General features: G+C 42.7%; 1 protein-coding gene across 2 annotated transcripts in view; it reads left to right on the top strand.

Annotated features, from left to right (window-relative positions):
* LOC100553782 (vitellogenin-2) overlaps nucleotides 1-9,210 on the top strand; it is a 38,959-nt gene extending 29,749 nt beyond the window's left edge. For both annotated transcript variants that reach the window (XM_062978080.1, XM_062978079.1), the window contains exons 35-44: nucleotides 3,902-4,087; nucleotides 4,183-4,325; nucleotides 5,439-5,577; nucleotides 5,684-5,795; nucleotides 6,382-6,568; nucleotides 6,858-6,952; nucleotides 7,255-7,355; nucleotides 7,896-8,046; nucleotides 8,189-8,350; nucleotides 8,899-9,210. In XM_062978080.1, the coding sequence (XP_062834150.1) occupies nucleotides 3,902-4,087; nucleotides 4,183-4,325; nucleotides 5,439-5,577; nucleotides 5,684-5,795; nucleotides 6,382-6,568; nucleotides 6,858-6,952; nucleotides 7,255-7,355; nucleotides 7,896-8,046; nucleotides 8,189-8,350; nucleotides 8,899-8,996 (1,374 nt within the window). In that variant the 3' untranslated portion in view covers nucleotides 8,997-9,210. The remainder of the gene's footprint in view (nucleotides 1-3,901; nucleotides 4,088-4,182; nucleotides 4,326-5,438; nucleotides 5,578-5,683; nucleotides 5,796-6,381; nucleotides 6,569-6,857; nucleotides 6,953-7,254; nucleotides 7,356-7,895; nucleotides 8,047-8,188; nucleotides 8,351-8,898) is intronic.
* The last annotated feature ends 4,115 nt before the right edge of the window (nucleotides 9,211-13,325 follow it).

Raw genomic sequence — 13,325 nt, 5'->3', positions numbered from 1 at the left:
AGGATAGCTGACTATCCCCTTCAATTGGCAATCTCAACAAGCCAATCTCTCAGGAGGAGGAGGGTTCTCACGTGGGGGGGCCCATTGAGGTGGTGTGGGGGAGAAGGAAGAACGGTCACCAACAACCCAGGGAGAAGCGCAACAGAGTTATTGCGACCCTGGAGAGGAATAGGTGTGGTAGTCTCCAGGACAGACCCCTCAACCTTAAGGTCCTGCTTCTGAATGCCAGATCCGTCAATGGTAAGACAGCTATCATCCAGGATTTGATCCTGGATGAGGGGGCGGATCTGGCATGTATTACCGAGACTTGGTTGGATGAACCGGGTGGGGTGAATCTCACCCAGCTGTGTCCACCGGGTTTCGGGGTCCATCAGCAGGCCAGGGTGGAGGGGCGGGGAGGTGGAGTTGCGGTGATCTTTCGGCAGTCTATCGCCCTGATCAGATGCACCGTTCCACAATCTATGGGGTTTGAATGTGTCCTGCTGAAGGTGGGAGCCCGAGACAGCTTGGGGATTCTGTTGGTGTACCGTCCACCCCGCGACCCAGCAGTCTCCCTGCGTGAGCTAGCAGAAGTGGTCTCTAATGCGGCCTTGGTCTCCCAACAACTCATAGTTTTGGGAGACTTTAACATCCATGCCGAGACCACATTAACAGGTGCAGCTCAGGATTTCATGGTTGCCATGACGACCATGGGGCTGACTCAAGTTATATCTGGGCCCACACATCAGGCGGGACACACGTTGGACCTGGTTTTTATTGTGGACAGTGGGACAGTCAGAGTGGAAGAGCAAAATATTCTTCCATTGTCATGGTCTGACCATCATCTGATCTGTTTAAGTTTCGCCGTGGCTTCTAACCTCCGCAGGGGTGGTGGACCCATTAAGATGGTCCGCCCCAGGAGGCTGATGGATCCGGATGGACTTCTGAGGTCTCTTGGGGATCTTCCTGTTCTGGAGACTGGCGATCCTGTTGATGTCCTGGCTGATCGTTATAACAGTGAGTTGGCAAGGGCACTTGACACGATCGCTCCCGAACGTCCCCTTTCGCTGCGTAGAGTCACGTCGACTCCTTGGTTCACTGAGGAGCTGGCCGTGATGAAGCGTACGAGGAGGGGACTAGAGTGCATCTGGAGAAAATCTCAGGATGTGTCCGACCAAGCACGGGCTAAAGCCGCTATTAAGGCTTACTCCGTGGCTCTGCGAGCAGCCAGGAAAGCTTTCACGACTGCCCGCATAGCGTCTGCAGCCAATAGGCCATCGGAGTTGTTCCGAGTTGTTGGAGAGCTCCTGCGGCCTCCTGAGGCCCAGGAGCTTCCCGATGACTTGGCAACTCGGTGTAGCGATTTCGCACACCATTTCGCAGGCAAAGTTGCTCAGATACGTCATGAGTTGGACTCCAGCTTGACTGTGGTTTCAGCGGAGGTAACCGAGGCACCTGTCGGTTCCATCTTATGGGATTCTTTCCGGCTTGTTCTTCCTGATGACGTGGAGGGGATTCTTGGGTCTGTGAGGGCGACCACTTGTGCTCTGGATCCTTGTCCCTCTTGGTTGGTTAAACTGGCCAAAGATGGGCTGTTGGAGTGGTTTGTGGCCATAATAAATGCCTCCTTGGGTCAGGGGTCATTTCCATCCTGTTTTAAGCAAGCGGTGGTAAAACCGTTGCTAAAAAAGACCTCGCTAGACCCATTGGTTTGTGACAATTACAGACCAATCTCCAACCTTCCATTTTTGGGCAAGGTTCTGGAGCGGGTGGTTGCCACGCAGCTCCAGGAGTTCCTCGATGACACTGATTTTCTGGACCGCTCGCAGTCGGGCTTCAGGCCTGGGCACAGTACCGAGACGGCTTTGGTCGCCTTGGTGGATGACCTCCGCAGGGAGCTGGACAGGGGGAGTGTGACCCTGCTGGTTCTCCTGGATATCTCAGCGGCTTTCGATACCATCGACCATGGTATCCTTCTGGGGAGGCTCTCCGGGATGGGGCTCGGGGGCACGGTTCTGCTGTGGCTCCAGTCCTTCCTGGAGGGTCGTTCCCAGATGGTGAAGCTGGGGGACACCTGCTCAGACCCCTGGCCATTGACCTGTGGGGTTCCGCAGGGGTCTATTTTATCCCCCATGCTATTTAACATCTACATGAAACCGCTGGGAGAGGTCATCCGGAGTTTTGGAGGGCGTTGCCATCTCTACGCAGATGACACGCAAATCCACTATTCCTTTCCACCTGACTCCAAGGAAGCCCCTCGGATGCTGAACCAGTGCCTGGCCGCTGTGGCGGACTGGATGAGGAGGAACAAGCTGAGGATCAATCCTGACAAGACAGAGGCCCTCCTGGTCAATCGTGCGTCGGATCGGGGTATTGGGTGGCAACCTGTGCTGGACGGGGTTGCACTCCCCCTGAAATCACAGGTCCGCAGTTTGGGGGTCCTCCTGGATTCAGCGTTGACGCTTGAGGCTCAGGTGTCGGCGGTGGCCGGGAGGGCCTTCGCACAACTCAAACTTGTGCGCCAACTGCGACCATACCTCGTGAAGTCTGATTTGACCACGGTGGTCCATGCCCTAGTTACCTCCAGACTGGACTACTGTAATGCACTCTACGTGGGGCTTCCCTTGAAGACGGCCCGGAAATTACAACTGGTCCAACGCTCGGCAGCCAGATTAATAACGGGGGCAAATTACAGGGAGAGATCCACTCCCTTGTTTAAGGAGCTCCACTGGCTGCCGTTCATCTTCCGGTCCCAATTCAAGGTGCAGACCATCATCTATAAAGCCCTGAACGGTTTGGGACCCACCTACCTCCGTGATCGTATCTCCTTCCATAAACCTGCCCGTTCCTTGCGATCATCCGGAGAGGCCCTGTTATCACCATTGCCTATATCCCAGGCTCGCCTTGTAAGTACAAGGGAGAGGGCCTTCTCTGCTGTGGCCCCCCGATTGTGGAACTCACTTCCCACTGAAATAAGGCAAGCTCCCACTCTGTTAGCTTTTAGGAGAGAATTAAAAACATGGCTCTTCCATTGTGCTTTCGGTGAGTAATGTCTGTCATATATCTCCGTATTACTCCCCTCCGAACTTCTATCCTCCAGATTACCCCTTCCAAATGTCCCTGCCCATAGTGGAGTACTTCTCTGTCCCTCTCACTCCGGGTTTTATCTTTGTGTTCAAGTGGCCTGCCCTTGATTTATAGTTTTTTTGTTTTTGTTTTTTTCTTGATTTCTTGATGTTCTGTTTATTATTATTTATTGTATTTTAAATGGTGTTATGATATGTTGTTCTTATATTTTATTATGTTGTATTGCTCTGGGCATGGCCCCATGTTAGCCGCCCCGAGTCCCCATTGGGGAGATGGTGGCGGGGTATAAATAAAGTTTTATTATTATTATTATTATTAGGACCTTTTCCTTAACAGACAGCAGGTGCATATATCTAGCACACTCTCAAAAATCCTAACAGCTGGTAAATTGGCTGGGATTTCTGGGAGTTGTAGGTTAAAAACATCTGGGGACCCCAGGATGAGAACCACTGCTCTAGCACATGCTGAAAGTGGTTAAATCATCATTCATGGTTACATCGACTGAGGTGGGAGGATAGCTTCGAAAGGTTTGGTAAACGATGAGGTGAGCTATATCCATTTATATGGACCAGTTTCTCTTCTTTCATATCTTGCTTGACCTCAGATAGGGCAGCTCTGCTAGGAAGATCCCACTGGTTTTTGTTATTAACTGGACTTGTAACATAGAGAAACATTCATGTTGCTTAGTTTATTGCCAGAAGTCATCTGCACAAAGGCAGGTTTTATATCCATCTATTTCAAATTGACGCTCCTACTAATGAGTACATCCCCATTCAAAACAAAACAATTTTTTAAAAGCATCAGTCAAAGTATTTTTCCTATTTTCTCCTGTTAGGGAAAATGGATAAGAAATTCCTACATTCGTGTTCGCGTAATCCGTCTTGATAACAAGCAGCATGGATTTGACGCTGAAATATTGAAAGCTCCCAACTGGATAAGAATGACTGTGACAAACATCACACAGCCAAGCAAGCCATTTATCTGCTGGGACTCTGGAATGGTCAACCCTTACAAAGTCAAGGTAAATCCCATCAGGTCATGCACGTGATCCCACAGACCAAGACAACCTTGATGTATTTGAATAAGTTGTATTTAATATTCTTCTCTTCCACTTAGTCATCTTTGAAGGCAGGCCGGGATTGCAAGGAATACGAGGTCACAACTGAAGTCGAGACCGGTTCGTTGGCTGGTCACCCAGCTCTTCGTTGGAAACTTGAGTACCCCAGGATCCCTTCCTCACTGTCTACCATTCTTGAACCGTAAGTAAAAGCTTCGTTTATGACAGAAAGCAGAGTCCCAAGGCTCACCCATAAGGGGGAAATGTTTTGAAAATCCCATCTGTTGTTCCTGCACAAACTGATTTGTAGAAATGGGTGGAATTCAATTTCCGAAATATCTAGATGTATCATGTGAACAGTGGAGGAGATGGGAAGAGAAAGCAAAGGACAAGAGAAGGAGACCTGGGATATTTAAAAAAAGAATGAGGATCAAATCTCAGAACATGTGGGGGAAATTTTAAAAACTGAACTTGGAACAGGTGATTCTTCCAGACAGTCCTTGTCCGCTGAGGCGTGCAAGAAATCAGATGGATGTTTTCATTCTTGTAGTCTCCTGGAAAAAAGTACTTTCTTCTGATACAAGTAACTCATTTATGGACACACAGATTAGGCTTGTGGTTAATCCCAACTCAGCCTACCACTTGTACTTGTCATTCCAATCAATGTCCTTACTACTGATAGGGAGATGTCTCTAGAAGTGTATGGAGTTTTAAAGTACAGTAGAGTCTCACTTATCCAACACTCGCTTATCCAACGTTCTGGATTATGCAACGCATTTTTGTAGTCAATGTTTTCAAAACATTGTGATATTTTGGTGCTAAATTCGTAAATACAGTAATTACTACATAGCATTACTGTGCATTGAACTACTTTTTCTGTCAAATTTGTTGTATAACATAATGTTTTGGTGCTTAATTTGTAAAATCATAACCTAATTTGATGTTTAATAGGCTTTTCCTTAATCTCTCCTTATTATCCAACATATTCACTTATCCAACGTTCTGCCGGCCCGTTTATGTTGGATAAGTGAGACTCTACTGTAATATTGTCCCATAGTAGAAATCAGCATATTAACTGTGGGCTGATGCGAACTCTCAAAACCTCTGAGCCAGCCTGAAGGGTAGCATTGTTGGCTGGGAGTGGTAATTAGGGGTGCTTTGATGGTGCTTTTCCTGCATGTCAGGGTATTGGACTAGATGACCCATGTGGCCTCTTCCAATTCTATGATTCTATGAAATATTTGTGGGATTCACCTCTGGTGTCTCTTAAATTATTAAAATTGGGTAATTTGATTATTCCTTCTTTTCTCAACAGGTACTATGAACGAATGCCTGGAGTGGCATACATGCTCGGACTTTCACATATTATTCAAAGAAACCCCTCTCGAGAGGCTTCAGTTGTTCTGGCTCTAATAACTAGACTCAACTACGCCATGGTCATGAGGTTACCTGGGGTCAGTTTTCCCAATCTGTATCAAAGTATTCATTTAGAAAAACTCTGAAGGGAAAGAAAGATGTTTGCTGTGCTTAGTTTTTAATCAATCCTCATATTTCTTTCAGAATACTTTATATAAAGAGGATCTCATGCTTCCCGTTGCAGTGCCACTCAGTCCTTATATCCAAATTTCCAAAATCATTGATGTTCCATCAAGAATCCTTGCCAGTCTGGATGGTGAGGTTTTTACCATCTCTACACTCTTTATCAGTGGTTGGGCAATCTGTAGCTCTAAGTATTGCCATCTCTTTGAGCCAGGATGACTGACAAAGAAAGATATGAGAATTATTGCCAAATGTGTGGAGGAGCCCCTTCTCTCCTTTAAGCCATTTAATATGAAAGGAAGTGCAGATCTGTTTTTTAGTTTATTTCTCTGAAAATGTTGTATAGTTGCACCAAGCAGTTACGCGTGTAGAGTAAGTGAAGCACAATTCAAGATATATTTTAACCTATTACATTGTTCAGCATACCACCACATTACCACCATGGTTCTGTAATTTTGAATAGTAATGAAGAGCTGAACCTGAGCCATAAAACCCCAACATTTCCCATTGTTTGACTGAGAAGAATAGATAGTAACTCAGGCATTCAGAGAGAAAATCACCCTATAAAAGTTACTAGTACCTATATTTTGTCCAATCTAATTGTATTAATTTATTTTCTTTAAAATTCATTTTACTGTTTCATAGTTGTTTACATAACACTAAGGATCATCCCAGAAGTAGTTATTTTCTCTCATTCATGTTGCTGCCTCTCTCTTTAGGTATGTGTAAAGTAGAGGGTCAGACAGTCACAACTTTCCATGGACAAAGCATCAGTGAAGGATTGGTATCAGACTGTTACCTGGATTTGTTGCAAGACTGTACCTGCCACAAGGACTTTATGGTGTTGCTGAAATATGAATCTGATAACAACAACCGTATACTGCTCAATAGCACCATTGAATACACGTAAGTATACTCAAACATGGCAAAAGGCCAGTTTTATCATGAGACAAGAAGATAGTAGAATGGCTTCAAGATAGTAGAATGATTTGTAAGTGTTAATTGCAAGTAAATCAAAACAGCTAATTGGGAAAAAATTAAAAAAGAAAACAGGGATGAGACACAGGCCAGCCAACTTCCAAGTGCCCGATAAATTCATTTTCCTGAAAATGACCTCATTTCAGTGGTGGAAAATTCAGGAATTGTGATCACAAGAGAAGATTAATGATCTACTGCATGTTTACTTTTCTATCAGGGAATTTGTCTTCAAGTATCGTGATGCAAAACCTTTGGTAATAATTAATGGTACTATCATAACGCCCGGTGAGCCTGCCCTGCGCAATCTCAGAGGTACGTACAAGAATGTATGAATGAATACCCAGCTTGAATAATTTGAATGAAAGTTTGAAGAAAACAGTGGCCAATAATAATAATAATAATAAACAACACAATAAATTTAGGGTAGAAGGAATGCTAATTTGAAATTAGTGCGGCTTATTCCTCTGATTGCAAGCTAGAAAATATTAGATAACGTAGATAAGAAGACAAACATACTAAAACAGACTATGGGGAGGTGATGAACAGAGCATAAGGTTTTGTTCAAAGAACATTTTATTTTGTTTTTCTCACCCTTTTCTTTCTTTAAATTGCAGACACAAATCGTGTTATTATTACAGTAAAATCAGACAAGATAATACTTGAAGCTCCAGATGCTGGAGTGAAGCAACTGGTCTATGATGGAGAAACTGTCATGGTATTTTTTTTTTCATTACATCTAATGAATTCCAGACTTGAAAATGATCTGCAAACTCCCAATCCAAACTTGTGCTTCCCTGTGGCCTCTCTCCTTCTCTCTACATCTCATTCTCTCTCTGCATCCTTGCCAGATGTTGCCGAGGGCAGCGATGGGTGATGGTCTGAGATTTGATGGAGCAACCAATCCCTTTTGATTTTGTTATTCAGAACTTTAAAACTTCTACTCGGGATTCTGGAACTTGACCCCCCCCCCCGAGATAATTTCAGCACATTAGATAGCTCCTTTAAAATGGAGACAGGAACTCTGATTTGATTCAACGGTCCGCTGGCAAAGGAAACATCAGCTACTGCAGCTAGAAAGTAACATGGGTTTTCCTTGAGCCACAGACCCCCTTTTTTTCAATAGCAAGACAATCATTAACACAATACCCCAAATTCAATGCTTCCCTGAGAGACCAAATAGATGTAGCTATCTACATTATTCCCCATCCTGCATGTAAAGTTAGTTTCAATTAATGCTATTCACCCTTTCTTGAAGGTTGAGGTGACTCCTGCAATTGGATTGACCTGTGGTCTCTGTGAAATGCAAGGTGGAGAAGAAGGACATCTCCGAACCCCAAGTGGCTATATGGCCAAAGACCTTGTTAGCTTTGCCCAGTCCTGGGTAGTTCCTGATGCCTTAGACGGAAGTAAGTGGACTCTTGCATTTCTTTTGTCACAACCAAGATGGCTGGTACTTGGTGACATTGCAGGGGCTGCTAGGCAAAGTGCCTGCCCGTGTGCCAGCTCATCTGCTCAAGGTTTGAAACCAATGTACTTCTTTTCTTGTAGCCTGCAAGCTGCAGCACTCAACAGTGACACATGAAAATCCAGTGCTGGTTGCAGAAGAAAATTCCCAGTGTGTTTCCAACCATCCCGTTTTGCAATGCCAAGAAGGGTGCTTGCCCACCAAAACCAGTGAGATTTCTGCCGGTTTCCACTGTGTACCAGCTGGTAAGTCTATGTTGCAACTACTACTCAAGACTAAAATTAGTCTACTCTTTCTCCCTCTCCCTCTCTGAAATTACAAAGTAGATGGGTACTCTGTTAGAACAGTGGTTCTCAAACTGTGGGTCTCCAGATGTTTTGGCCTACAACTTCCAGAAATCCTAACAGCTGGTAAACTGGCTGGGATTTCTGGGAGTTGTAGGCCAAAAACACCTGGGGATCCACAGGTTGAGAACCATTGCTATAGAGCTAAGAATCCTGGTTTAGTGCAGTGCTCATGGCGCTGTGAAGATATTTCTTACTCTTCCAAAAGAAGAGATGAAGGGAGTAATAGTTCTCTCTGTGTTGTTATTGCGATCAAAATTACCTTTTTCAATTGCTATTTGGAGGCTTCCCTTGAAATTGAAAAAAGAAACATCAGAGAGGACATTCTTTTCCAGAGAAAGCAAGCAAGAGTCTAGTTAGTTTGTCCTTTAGCTGTTGAGACAGAAAGCACTTTCTCCTGCAAAACATACATTTTGATAATTTCTTCATTGTTTTTCTTGGTCCCCCAGGAACCACGTTGCCTACTGAAATGACAAAACTTTTTGAAAAACCTGAAGACTTTGTAGACACCGTTCGATCCCATGTGGCCTGCTCTTGTTCTCAGTGAAGCGTGTATCTATTACCAATTTCCACCTGAACCTCAATCTGTGATATTGTTTTTTGTGTGGTCTGGTCTCTCAATTCAGAGCAACTGCATATATGTTAATTTAAGTATTGTAAAAGTCTTACTAAAACCTAGATCTCTGTCCCATCCCAATCCAAGTACAGAGAACTATGAATTAAACTAATGGCTTCCTAATAAACTATTGCATTCAAAATGAGTAATACAGTGATGATGTCTTTATTTCATTATATATGCTGAAGCACAAAGAGAAGTGTTTGTGCTGCATGAATGACTGGACACCTATTTAATGGATTAGAAACTGAGTGGGTGAAGAGTTGTAATGTATTGCAATCACTGCAGAAAGTAATGAAATCTCCATCCTAGGTTTCATAACAGTAAGCTAACTCCAGAGTTGCTGTTTTCCAAGCTGTTTCAGGGAAGATTGAAAAGCTATACCCCTATTACTGCTTTTATTCATTTATTATATTATCCAGAAGAGCTCAGATAGGTAACAGTTTTACATAAAATCACTGAATTAACATTTTAAAAATATGTTAAAACCGCACTCCTAAATCTATAGCTTGCATATTCACTATTGTTATTGTGGGCCTTGAAGTTCCTTCTGACTTGTGTTGACTGTAAGAAATACATGTCATGGATATGTAGAAGAGCCTTTAGAAAATATAAAAAATTGGCTTGATAAAATAGAACAATTTGGGAAACTATCGGGATTTAAAATAAATAAAAAGAAAAAGATGATGCTAACAAAACGTGACAAAACCAAGACAAAAAATACTAAAAGAGAGGGCAGGAATATAAATATTTAGCGAGATCAAATATCTAGGAATTAATATAAAGGCATCTAACACACAACTTCTGAAAATCAACTTTCAAACTAAATGGAAAGATATCCAAAAAGATTTAGAAAATTGGAAATACCTAAAACTATCTCTAATAGGAAGAATTGCAACAATTAAAATGATTATCTTCCCTAAGTTGCTTTATTTATTCCAAGTGCTATCCATAATAAGGAATATGAACATTTTCAAGAGGTGGAAAAAAGAATTAATAAGATTTATTTGGCAGGGGGAAAAATCAAGAATAAAATTAATCAATTTGACCGATGAAAGGGGGCCGAGAAGGACTAGGACTACCAGATTTAAAATTGTATTATGAAGCCAGCATACTGAATTGGCTTAAAGACTGGACTTCACTAATCAATACAAGAATACTTATATTGGAAGGATCTGACCTAAGGCTAGGTTGGCATGTGTTCTTATGGCACAGGAAAAGAAAGAATGAGAAAAAATTTCAGAAATCATTTCATCAGATCATCCTTAATTAAAACATGAGAAAAACAAAGACAAATTTTATACAAAAACATCCTTATGGATCTCTCCATTGGAGGTCTGCCAGAGAAGGGAAATGGGAGGAATAAGATTGCCAACATATAAGGAAATTTTGGTGAGGCAAAAAAAAACCCCCTATATACTGAAATCCCAAGAATTACTAAATCGCCTAAATAAAAACATCTCATATTTCCAGTACCTACAAATTAAAGAACAATGCAAGAAAGACAAAGTACGTGGTTTCACTAAAAAAAGACCTTCTGGGATAGAATAATGAAGATAAAAAAATAAAGTAATCATGAAAATTTACAAAAAATTATTGGAACGGTGAACTGAAAAAGAATCAATAAAAGACTGCATGGTAAAGTGGGCTGCAAATGTAGGTCACGCTATAGGATTAGAAGATTGGGAGAGAATGCGGAACCGTAAACTAAGATATACCCATACCTATGATATGAAAGAGAACTGGTATAAGATGTTCTATCAATGGTACATCACCCCAGACAAAATTTCAAAATGTTATAAAAATTTGAAGGGAAACTGTTGGAAATGTGAAAAGGAAAGGGTACTTTTTTCCACATGTGGTGGAGCTTTGAGAAAGCAAAAAAGTTTTGGAGAGTAATCCATGATGCAATCCAAAGAATTCTTGAAATAAAATTTCTACTCAAACCAGAACAATTTCTATTAGGAATGATAAATATAAAAATGGGGGGGGGGGGACAAAGATATGCTCTTCCAGTACTTGTCCGCCGCGGCTAGAATAATATATGCTTAACACTGGCGAACCAAGGAACTCCTGTCATTAAAAGAATGGGCAATAAAGATGGTGAAAATCATGAATATGGACCAACTATCCGAACAACTAGAATACAGACAAAATAAATCCAGAAAAGATCTGGACTGGTCACCACTGACAAATATATGGAACAAGAGAAAATGAAGATACTAATATGAACTTATAAATGGAAGGTTTCAACCCTTTGGAATACAGAATAGAGGAAGTAACAGAAATTGAGAAGTAAAATAGATAATTATAGACTTTAATTAACACGATACAGAAGACTGAATGCACAGCACCCTCTGTTTCATCCCCTCCTTTTCCCAACCCCCTTCCTTGAAACCCCTAATCCCCTGATCGTTTTAAACCCCACCTACACCTTCCCTCTTCCCAAACTTCCTTTCTATCTTACCCCTTTCTTAGTATGATTTCATTGGCGGGGCTCTCTGTTTCTTGCTCCTTTCCTCTTCACTTGATTTCACACAAAAAAATGTCTAAGCAAGACAGCTATCCATGTGTCTCCTCACTCCGTTGCTCAATTTGAGTAGACGGTACCTAGTAAACAAATACAGTGCACCCTTGTATCCAGTGAGGTTTGCTTTCAGTACTCTGTACTCCATCAGACACTAAAATCTGTGACTATTTAAATACCACAACAGTGCAGTAAAATGGCATTCCTTATATAAAATGGTAAAATTAAGCTTTGTCTATTGGAAATTTTTTTTGGCAGGGGGAATATTTTCAATCTGTGGATGGTTGAATCCATGAATGCAGAATTTGTGGACTTGGAGTGCTGACTGTAAAGGCCAAAAACTTTGTTACATTACACTGTAGAACTTTGGTCATTACAGACAGATTTTCACAGCTTTTAAAAAATGTAATAAGGTGTTACAAGTAGAACTCTACTTCCAGGCTCTGCTCTTAGGTAACCTACAGTCTGAATTTGCCCTCTAGTACAGTGGTTCTCAACTTGTGCTCTGTGGAGCCCTAAGGGCTCCAGGTGTACTTCCCAGGGGTTCTGCAACTGCTCCAGGAAAATAAAATAAATAAAAATTTAATTAAATTGAAGTATAATAAATAAAAAATAGAATTAAAATATGAAAACTAGAAGTTTCATTCTGACCAGAAATTTTCCAAGTTGAATTTCACAACTCTATCAGAAGATGCTTGTTCATTCTGCTGCTACTCGTTCCAAAATTATTGCAGAGTAAGATAGACAGACAACGATGCTGAACAAGGCACCAGCCTGTTGCACACATAGATATTGATATTCAAAAGGGCTCCATGACTACAACAGGTTCGATCAGCTGGAGAGGCCCTTCTCTTGCTGCCACCCCCATCACAAGATCAGCTTGCTGGAACGAGGGAGTGGGCCTTCTCCGTTGTGGTCACACCGGATCTGGAACTACCTTCCTAGGGAGATCAGGCAAGCACCCACCCTAACATCTTTTAAAAATGAATTAAAAACCTGGTTCTTCCAGTGCACTTTTGAATAACCTAGTCCCGATGATCAAAATCTTACTTAAACGAATGCATCATACCTCACACTTTATTCCACCCTCTCCTAGATTCAACTGGACGTCCTACCTCACTCCAATGTTTGAGAATTCTTAGCACTTTGTCCTCTCTGCCCCCAAAGGCATCATAAAATATATCATTGCATTTTAGCTTCAACTGCCCTTCCATCTTACTCTATTCTGGCATGCATAACGGAGACCTGGTTGGATGAGGTAGGTGGGGACAATCTCACCCAACTCTGTCCTCCTGGGTACTCCGTGCAGCACCAACCAAGATCCGGAGGACGGGGAGGCAATGTCGCAGTGGTCTACAAGGATTCCATCCCCTGACCAGGTGCCCCATCCCGCAGTCAACCTTGTTCAAATGTGTCCATCTGAGGGTGGGTGACCAGGAAAGATTAGGGATTCTGTTAGTGTACCAACCACCCTGCTGCACTACAGTCTCCCTGCCTGAGCTAGCAGGGGTGGTCTCAGGCCTGGCATTGGAGTCTCAGCGGCTTTTGGTGCTAGGGGACTTCAATGTCCATGCTGAGACTATCCTGTCTGGCACAGTTCACAACTTCATGGCCACCATGGCAACCATGGGGCTGTCCCAATTGGTATCTGGTCCCACCCACAGACATTAGACTTGGTTTTCTGCCAGGATGGGAGGAAGGTGGCGGTGTGGAGGAGCTTACCATCGCTCCTT

This window comes from Anolis carolinensis, chromosome 4, assembly GCF_035594765.1.
Source record: "Anolis carolinensis isolate JA03-04 chromosome 4, rAnoCar3.1.pri, whole genome shotgun sequence".
In the NCBI taxonomy this organism is placed as follows: Eukaryota; Metazoa; Chordata; class Lepidosauria; order Squamata; family Dactyloidae; genus Anolis; species Anolis carolinensis.
The sequence above is the reverse complement of the archived record's forward strand: the minus strand, read 5'-3'. Positions and strand labels throughout refer to the sequence as shown.